This window comes from Alosa alosa, chromosome 11, assembly GCF_017589495.1.
Source record: "Alosa alosa isolate M-15738 ecotype Scorff River chromosome 11, AALO_Geno_1.1, whole genome shotgun sequence".
In the NCBI taxonomy this organism is placed as follows: Eukaryota; Metazoa; Chordata; class Actinopteri; order Clupeiformes; family Clupeidae; genus Alosa; species Alosa alosa.
This window is the reverse complement of record NC_063199.1, coordinates 29,820,517-29,831,069: the sequence shown is the minus strand read 5'-3', so window position 1 is coordinate 29,831,069 and position 10,553 is coordinate 29,820,517. Positions and strand designations below refer to the sequence as shown.

The 10,553-nt window shown below is 47.7% G+C and overlaps 1 protein-coding gene across 4 annotated transcripts in view; it reads right to left on the bottom strand.

The window, feature by feature from the left end:
• The window catches only part of furinb (furin (paired basic amino acid cleaving enzyme) b), an 87,143-nt gene that overhangs the window by 22,342 nt on the left and 54,248 nt on the right, over positions 1-10,553 (bottom strand). For all 4 annotated transcript variants that reach the window (XM_048256480.1, XM_048256483.1, XM_048256481.1 and 1 more), the window contains exons 7-8: positions 4,321-4,409; positions 1,783-1,955 (exon numbers count right to left, since the gene is read on the bottom strand). In XM_048256480.1, the coding sequence (XP_048112437.1) occupies positions 1,783-1,955; positions 4,321-4,409 (262 nt within the window). The remainder of the gene's footprint in view (positions 1-1,782; positions 1,956-4,320; positions 4,410-10,553) is intronic.

The window sequence follows — 10,553 nt, the reverse complement described above, 5'->3', positions numbered from 1 at the left end:
AACACGCAGGACGCACACCAGCAAAGCTTGCCCGCTCCCTACAGAACAAAACACGCAGGACGCACACCAGCTCGCTCCCTACAGAACAAAACACGCAGGACGCACACCAGCAAAGCCTGCCCGCTCCCTACAGAACAAAACACGCAGGACGCACACCAGCTCGCTCCCTACAGAACAAAACACGCAGGACGCACACCAGCCACGCCAGCCTGTGACGTGGACGACGCATACGATGACCGCTGAACACGAGCTTTGCGTGCTTGAGGACAGGTGGACACAACAGCAGCGCCCAATGTCAGGGCCTGGCGACGTCACGCTCACCAGCTGGGCACAGGAAGCCTCCAAACCCTTCACCTCACCTCTCTGTCTCTCCTCATCCTCTTTCTGCACTTCTCACCATCTGTTCAGGCTACTTGAAAGAGTGTAGAGAGAAACAAAGAGAGAGAGAGAGAGAGAGAGAGAGAGAGAGGGATGAAAACAGAATGTAGAAATAGATAGAGTCAGAAAAGAGGTAGAGACAGGAGGGGGAAGGTACAGTATGTACTGTACAGCTCTTGAAAGTGTGCCTACACGTTAACACTTTTAAAAAACACACACACTGCTGTGCCTCCAGGGTTTTGCGTCAGTTAAAAGTTAAGCGCTGGAGTAAAGCAGAGTAGTGCGGAGCGTGGCTCCTTCACGCCTCCATCTCCGTCAGCACACACTCACACTCACACTCACGTCTGCAGCGTGTCTCGAAACATCACACTTACTGCGCCCTTACATCATTGACAGCAGCCCATTCAGATCGCACACTTGCATTACTCAAAGCAGGGCTTGCATCATGCTGCTGTTACCACGACAACAGCGCCAGGGGCCGCGTGCATCCACTTTGTGACGTCTCGTTTAGCGCCCAGGTCGCGCCTGTGTTCCGTCTCCAAAACGCCCCAATCTGTGACTTTGCTTCTTAATATTCCCCTGACATTCAGAGGGAGAGAATTTAAACACGCAAACACAGCGTGACTCAGAGAGCAGGAGAGAACAAAACAAAACAGAGAGAGAGACAGATGGAGGGAGAGAGAGAGAGAGAGAGGGAGAGAGGGAGAGAAGGAAAAAATAAACAGGGTAAACAAACAGACAGACAAGGAGAAAATGAGGGAAAACAGCCAAAAGACTTGCAGAGTGCAAGAAGCACAAGGAGGTACATGATTGTGAAAGAGAGAGAGAGAGAGGGATGGGAGAGAGAGAAAAAGAGAGAGAGAGGGGGGGACATGACAACAAAAGTGACTGCCTTTGAGGTCCATTGGAGGAGAAAGAGAATGAGAGAGCAAAAGAAAGACATAATAAAAGAAAGAAAGAAGAAAGAAAGAGAGTATTGCCTGGAGACAAACAACCAAACAAATGTGTGATTGTCAGAGAGCGATCTCTCTCTGAGACACACACACACACACACACACACACAGACATTCAGCGGCCACCCTGCATTTAGCTCCGATGGCACATAACAAGTGACGTCCGACAAATTTGATCAGCTTAGATAACCCTCTTAATTAAAACGGCCACTGGCGCAATGGTGCTGTGTGTGTGTGTGTGTGTGTCTGTGTGTGTGTGGGCAGACGGGCGAGTGCAGGCGAGATACTAGATTGGAGAGCATGCGTCAGAGTTAAGCGGAGCATCTAGTACAGTGTGGCTCTGCTTAAGCTCAAGTACGTGTCTAGGTAGGAGTGTACGGATCAATTTGTGTGTGTGTGTGTGTGTGTGTGTGTGTGTGTGTGTGGTGAGTGTGTGTGTGTGTGTGCTGACCTCTGCGACCCCTGTTTGGAAGGCCTCCTTGGCCATCTTGGCAGGGCCATCCACAGTCTTGCCGTCGTCCTCGGGTCCCCAGCTGGCGCTGTAGATGTGGATGTACTGGTTGTAGAGGCTCAGGGAGCGTGCCTCCACTACATCAGTCACCTCGCCGTCCAGCATACGCACGCCTGCGCACACACACACACACACACACACACACAGAGGTGCAATATGAGCATAGACACACACACACACACAGAGAGGTGCAATATGAGCATAGACACACACACACACCCACACACGGCACTATAGCTATGAATGTGCTGACTGTTGAGTCACTGGGAGGAAGGGAACCTCCACCACCTCAGTCAGCTCCCCAATCGACCACACACACACACACACACACACAGACACACACACACACACACACAGACACACACACACACACAGACACACACACACACACAGACACACACACAGACACACACACAGACACACACACACACACACACACACACACACACACACACACAGAGGTGCATATATTTACGCAAGAACACATGTTGCGCTGTACTGTATTTGTAGGTGTGCTGGTTGTTGAGGCTGAGGGAAAGCATACACCTACCAACACACACGTTCAGATCAGCATACACATACATACACACACTGTCCTGATGAGCACATACACACACACACACACACACACACACACACACTGTCCTGTCCTGATGAGCACATACACACACACACACACACATATATGTGCAGATAAGCACACACCTACCCACAAACAAATCACCCTGACACATACATATTTACCTTCATATACTGAATTCATTTAGTCAAGCCTTTTATCCTAAATGGCTTACAGGGCAGTACTGACAGAGGCTTTGATCATATTCTCTCTCTCTCTCTCTCCTCTCTCACGCACGCATGCACGCACGCACATACACACACACACACACACACACAGAGTTAGAGCCTCTGACACCAGTGAAAACACTGAGACAGCAGAAAGGAAATCGCACCCCCTAATAGCGAGAAAAAAATAAGATGGTGCTGGAGGAGAGGATAACAGAGAAAAGACGGTGAGGGAAAGAAAGAGAGAGAGAGAGAGTGAGAGAGAGAGAGAGAGATCAAGAGAGAGAGAGACAGAGAGGGAGGGGGTTGAGGGCCACACAAACAGATCGGAAAACCATCTTTGTGCTCGTCTGAGCATAACACTGGTAATGAAAACATGACGAGAAAAACAGAGAGAGAGAGAGTGTGTGAGAGAAAGAAAAAGAGAGAGAGAGACGGAAGAAAGAGAGTGTGACGGAGAGATAGAGCAGTGATTACTGGTGACACAGACAGTAATACAACAACACTAGAATAAACCCTGACTATCGGAGCGAACACACTCGCTGAGTAGGACACACTCACTGAGGAGAACAGGGCAGAGAAACACCTTGCATGGAAAGCCTTGCATGAAATTCCTGTCCATACGAGGTAGGACACGACACTCTAGCACTAACCTTGGAACATCAGTAAACACCACACACACATACGCACGCGCACATGAATGTCAATCAGCAGATCAAGGTGTTGACACAAAGGTCAATGTTCAATAACAAGGGGACACACATAGCCTAGAAATCTAGACGCGCCCCTAGCGGCTAGTCTAGCAACTCTCCGTTGGCTTGTGAGCTCCAGAAATCGAAACTCAATCAGGCCAATGAAATCGTGTATAGAGTCGTAAGGTGGGCTTAACATAATGATTGATGGCAGAGTTGCAATGGTTTGGCTTGAATTCCCTGGTACTTGAAAACAAATAAGATGGATGTTACTGTTGGCGAACAGTGTGACACGAAGTTAAGCTTTTTTATTAAGTTGGCAAACGCTTGAACTAGCCAACTAGCTCCTTGGTGGGGAAACACATCGACTCATAGCGCTGCCGCGTCCTTAGCGTTACAGAGGGAATTTGAAAGACAACTGATTATCCCCCCTCGGACTGAGCACTGCGAACGGTGAGTGCCCAGACCCTACATTTTAATGTGGGTCTGGCTCGTCAGGCTAGGACACACACACATACTGATGAAAAGGTATATCTGGAGTGTACTACTGTATTTACAAATGTAAGAGCATGTGTACACACACACACACACATTATACAACACTAATGCACGCAAACATGATGGTCGAGGCATACTTTATAACACAACAACTACCACACCCTCAAGCAGCAACACGTTACACAAACAGCACTGCAGTGAGCTATAAAACTGAATGAATATAGATCACATCTTTGGATGCAAAAAGCTCACAACAGGCCCTGAGATGAAGCAGAAGAATAATCAGAATAATCAGATGCCGAATTGGATTTCAATTCTCCATATGATATGCTGCCAGAGGCCGGTTAATGGTGGGAAGGTGATTAGGGAGGAGATGTGAGAGGCAGATTTGTGCTGGAACACAATGGTGTTTTGTTTGTTTGTTTTGTTTGTTTGATAGCTTCTCTGGGAACAAGATTGTTGTTGGGAGTGTCGCGATGATTTCCCACGGTTCTTCACTCACCTCCAATCTTGGCATTGTAAGCCACACCCACACCACAGATGCCGTTGCTAGCGACGGCGGCCACCTCCCCGGCACAGCGTGTCCCATGCCTAGAAACACACACACACACACACACACACAGAGACACAGAGAAGGTTCTTAAACAGAATACTAAAACAAGAATGAGTTACCATCAAACTTCCTACACACACAGAGATTTGCTTCTCTGAACCTTGGTAAAAAAAAAAAATGATGAGAGAGAGATTGAAATGGAGGTAGAGAGAGAGAGAGAGAGAGGGCAAAGGGGAGAGGAAGAGAACAGAGAAGACAGCGGCCATTCTAAACATTAGCACTTCCTTGTGCGCGTACTGGTCTTGCCCAAAAGGCGATCAATAGCGGGAGGGTAGCCGAGCGTGTGTGCTAATAAAGAGATTACTAATATAAAGCTTTCTCTCACAAACCCAGATCAATCTCGCTGGCTGCTGAGCGCTGGGAGAGGCATAGATATTACATTCACCGCCTGGGTTTAAGATGCAGAGCAGAGTGTGAGGGCTACGCTATTGAAACCCAGTGAGTCACCAATACATCAACACGGCGCAAATAACTATTATCGTGGGCAGCCTGGAGGGAAGAGACAACCCTGTTATTGAAAAAAAAAATCTTTATTTTATTTCTGCACTTTTTTGTCTTCAACTCATGTACAAATAGCGTCCTAACATCACTTTGAAGACCACACAAGGAATTATTCATTGGAATGGGCATTGTATAGGCAGAGCTGATATGATACTGAAGGGGGGGTGTCTATACCATTCATGGGCACTGCTATTCTTTACATGTGGATCTTACCTCGTAAAAGATATAGAGAGAGAGATAGAGAGAGGGAGAGAGAGATAGAGAGAGGAAGAGAGTTAGTCGAACATCGAGTCTAAGGCAGTATCGATAGAAGTGGAGAAAGGCGGAGAGGGAAATACTGAGAGAAAAAGAGGTAAATATAAAGTGCACACACACGCACACACACACACACACACACAGCTCAGCATCAGCCTCAAGCCCTCCAGGGGAAAAAAACAGACAGAAGCAAAAGCTGCAGACTGCATGTACTCCACAGATCAGATTACTGGTATTGGTTTCACTGCTACTAAAGCTCTAGGCCTTTTCACACAGAGATCACGCTAAATTTGCGGGAAGAGGGGACATCTTTTTGCCGTCTTTTTGTGTCTGAAAGCGAGGTGAAAATTTGCCGACCTGCTGATCTGTTCACATGATCACGGCATTTTGGGGAGCCAGGAGGCAGGATCAGCTATAGTAAATTAAATTGTGGCGTGCAACAGAGGCGTGTAGAGTGATAGTCATAGGCCTTATGTGCATGGGCCTTCAGATGCAGCAGGTGTGTGATTTCCAAAACCATGGCGGGAGAACCGACTGCACTTTGGTCAGCTTGCATTTGCTTTGCTTTTGCTGTTAGAATGTTAAATTCTTGCGATAGATGTCTTCAGACAATAAAATGTAATTTGGAAGGGAAATTGAAGAGAAGAGTTGCCCCTTGCGTTGGCCGTCCAATGTACTGTGCATACAATTTATTCATGAAATCATTCAATATTACAACAATAAAAATAGCTTGTGTACTGTCTTAATTGAAACATGCTTCGCGCACAAATGATAGCCTAGGGCAAAGAGAATGGACATCTCAACATAAGGATACATTAGAAGATGATGATTAGTGTAAACTCAACACAACGTTCCATTCAGTCATAAATCATTCAAGCGTAGGCCTAGTGCTCGTCATGAAAAGAAAACAGCAGCTTAATATTTTTCAGGTGTTTAACAGTAGGCCTAGGCGCACTGTTACCACTCTGTACGCACTCTGTGCCCTTACAGAGGTGGGCGAGCAGAGGGTCATTTATCAGGCTCCAGATGACCAGGGAGAGAGCAAGCCTCTCCACTACGAGTGTGTCCACACACACACACACACACACACACACACACACACACACACGCCAGGGCTCAAAAACTCCAGAGAGCGCTCTAGGAGCCATGACAACCCATTGTGGCCTTCATTATGGGCTGCTGTTTTCATGCTGTTTGACTTACTGACTGACTGACTCACACACACGCACATACACGCACACACACACACCATCAGTCAGTCAAACAGCATGAAATCGGTTAAGCACACACACACACACACACACACACACACAGCATGTGCACAACACACACACACACAACAGACATACACACAACAGACAAACACACAACAGACACACACACAACAAACACACACACACAGGCTTAAGCCTATCCATTTCACCTAGGTAAGCGGGCTGGGTGAGGGCACCCTCAGGTGTTGTGAGAAATATGCGATGCTATCAAAAAATGAAAAAGAGTGAGGCGAGGGGGGAAGTGGATATTGGATTTTTCTGATGACTGCTGAGCACTGAGCACTGCGGAGGTGGAGGCCACGACGACAGACACAAATGTGTTCCCTGCTGTGTAGCACTTTGTGTAACAAACTAGCTGTCTCTCTCATACACACATACATATAGGCACACTCTCTCTCTCTCTCTCTCACACACACACCACACACACACAGACAGACAGACAGACAGACACAAACATACTCATGCATACACAATTAAAATAACACACACCTACACAAACACACGCTCACATAAGCACACACACACACACACACACACACACACACACTCACACTACACAGTCACCCACCCACCCACACACACTCTAGGAAAGCTGGGGGCCAGACACGCACCCCTGGCTTGGCATCCTTAACAAGTCATTTCACAGGTCATTAAGAACCGTACCTGTCTGCCGCTCAGTCGCCGCCGGCCCTCAGGAGCCAGACCATGGTGGCACGCCGTCCTTTGCAAGGACTCGCTGGGCTGGGCTGTGGCTCTGCATCGGTATCTGAACCTGGCCTAATTATGGCTCCACTCTGGTGCCCTTTTATCCCCCTCCCTTGGGCTCATATTTGTGGCTACCGTACCCAGCATGCATTTGTGAGACGTCCACGCAACCTCCAAAAATGGCCCGGGGGTTATATAGCAACAGCGGCTCATTTAAAGCAACACCAAAGAGTGTTTTGTACCTTAAAATAATGTTTCCAAAATCGTTTCAGTGGTTAATCAACTCGTAACAGGGTGAACGGCACTTCTGCATTCGCTTCACGGCCCTCTGTCGGTTATAACCGCACTATGTAAGTTTGCCAGATCGGGTAGCGGATCTGCAGTTCGATGGAATGAGACATAAGAAACTACAAATTTGACTTGCATTTGATGTCGCAATACATCGTACTTTCGTAAAATCATGCAGCATATTCTACCTTGTCTGACATCGTTATTTGCAAAGCCAGTGCTGGATAAACAAATAGCGTGCGTGGGACAGAGGAAAAGTTATTTGGTGTTGCTTTAATCAAGCGTGTACCCCCTCCCACTGTGACTGCAACTGGTAGCGTGTGGGAGCCGCAGGAGCGGTAGCCATTGTGGGTCGTTCTGTTTTAAGCGGCGAAGGGTCGGAAAGTTAAGCCGCTGCTATATTTCAGTTCTTTTTTAAGAAAAAAAAAACTTGCCTGCCAAACGAACTTCACACATTAGTTCTACCTCAAAGTATGAAGAATTATGCTAATTAGCAAATGTGGATGAGCTCCAGACACTGCAGACGTTCAAGGCTTCCTGTGACACACACTTTCTGTAGGAGTCCAGCTGCCATGCAGCAGCGGCTAAATGACCCGTTCCTGCAGTAATATTTACACTTTAACAAAACAAATGCAAACACAAATCCATTCATTAAGTGTGCATAATGAGTGAAATGAGTCTGCTTCGCTGCGACATTAGGAATGTGAATGTGAATGAAAGGCAGATAACTTCCAGAACACCTCCAGAACACTCCAGCAGTGACTGATGTGGCCAAACACAACCACTTCAAAAGTTTCAACCATCCAGAATAAGCCCCTACTCACAGCACGAAAACACAATGCCGCTGCTATTGTGAAATCCTTAGTTAGTACATACCGGCAGCCCAGTGCACAAACTTCTAAATCTTTAGGGACATTAAGACCCTCATCTGTGCCTTCCTGCATTTAAATCCTCAAATCTATTTGTGGAGAGACAGGAGACAAAGGAGAGCTGAAAATCACCTGCATCACAACAAAGTGCTGAACAGTGACACTGAACCACCACTATGCTCTGGAATTCCCATAAGCATACAGCATAGGGGCTGCCGTGGGAAGGATAATGGAGAGGTCACGGCGTAATGAGCACGATCCCGCAGCACGGCGTGGGAGGGTGAGAGAGGACATGTGGCAGGCGCGGTCACCATGGACCGGTCACCTGACTGGAGATGGAAACACCTTCAAGCGGACTCAATATTCACCGGGTTGAAGAGCAAACAAGCATCTGTGATAACGAGGTTGCTTTGAGGTGTTGCCCTTGGTTACAAGCCATTCAACTCTCCCCCTCGATCTCTCTTTTTTCTCTCTCTTTCTTTTTTCATCATTCTTTTTCACCTCCTCACTCCATTCATCCGCATGACTTTTTTTTCTCCATTTCTAAGCTCCCTCTCTCTCTCTTAACTTCTCCCTAATTTAAAATCCTATCTCTCTTCCCCCTCCCCCCTCATCTTTCCTCTTCTTCTTCCCCTCCCTCCCTCCTTTCTTCCCCCCTCCCCCTCACATCTGTTTTAAATGTTTCTTTTCCCCTCCCCCCCTAAATATCTTCCTCTTCTTCCCTTAATCCCTCTTCTCTCTCCCTCCCCCATAAAGATCTTTTTCTTCTTCTTCCCTCCCCCTAAAATAATTCCTCTTCTTCTTTTGTTTTGTTCCCATCCCTCCCTCTCTCCCTCCCCCCCTTAAAAAAATAAATTCTTCTTCCCCTCCCCCCTCCCTTTTGTTGTTTTCCCCTCCCTCTCTCTCTTTTGTTTTTGTTTCCCCCTCACATCTTCCTCTTCTTCTTCCCCTCCCCCCCTCACATCTTCCTCTTCTTCTTCCCCTCCCTCTCTCCCTCCCCCCCTCACATCTTCCTCTTCTTCTTCCCTCCCTCCCCCTCCCTCCCCCCCCCCCTCATCTTCCTCTTCTTCTTCCCCTCCCCCCCTCACATCTTCCTCTTCTTCTTCCCTCCCTCCCTCCCTCTCTCCCTCCCTCCCTCTCTCCCTCCCCCATTTCTTTCTTTCTCTTGCTGCTTTTGTAATTGTGCTTTTTAGTTCAGCCGGTGGTGGGTTCACTCTGATTCAAAGTCGGCGTGTAACTATACAGTAAGTGGCCAATCAGGGCCTTGCCAGCCTCCTGGGTCCTGACCAACAATGAGAGCTATCAAACTGCCATTTATTCCAGAGGCAGCTGCGGGGGTCTCTGTCATCGTCTCTGGTAACAATGACCGATATCGGTTTGAAGAGGCTGAGGGAATTGGACTTAAACACAGCTACCATTCATTTCATCAGCTATGTGTTTAGAGAGGCTGCAGGTGATCGATGGAGGCCTCTGGCTTTTGGAGGGTTGATGGTGGGTGGAGGTGTGTGTGTGTGTGTGTGTGGGGGGGGGGGGGGGGATTGTACCCTCTATGAGAATCTGAAAGGAGACGCAAGCCAGGTTCACAAACAACAGCAATTCCCTTTGTGCTTGTGTGGTAAAACTATCCAGTGCCAATGACTTTGTGAAAAGGTGGCAGGACTTTTGTGACTTGTAGCCGTGCGGTCAGAGTATGACAGAAAGCGAGTCCTTGGCAGAGAGCATCTTTTTTGTCCAAGGTCTAATGCAAGTCCCAGTCCAAAGTGAGTGAAGACAAAGCCGAAAGAGGCTCTCACACACACACACACACACACACACACCCCTACACACACACACACACACCAGGTTAAGTTGCAGTAGAGAGCTGACGTAGTGGAAGTAGGAAGAGAAGAGAAATAGTGTGCCCACAAAGATGTACACAGTAAAAAAAATGGTGCCTGATGCAAGTCTCAGTCCAAAGTAAAGGCAGAGAAGAAAAAGCTTCACACACACACACACACACAAACACACACACACACACACACACCTATTAGGTGAAGTTGTAGGCAAAAGCTTGTGAGGTCTAAATTAAGTCATAAATAAATAAATAAATAGCCCCCCACCCCCCCACCCCAAACCACACATCGGGTGAAGTTGTGGTGGAAAGCTGGCGTGGGAGGAAGTAGTTCACCTTGAGGCGGAGGACGCAGAAGCACACCTGTGGCGCTGCTGGCACTGGCTGGCACGGGCGATG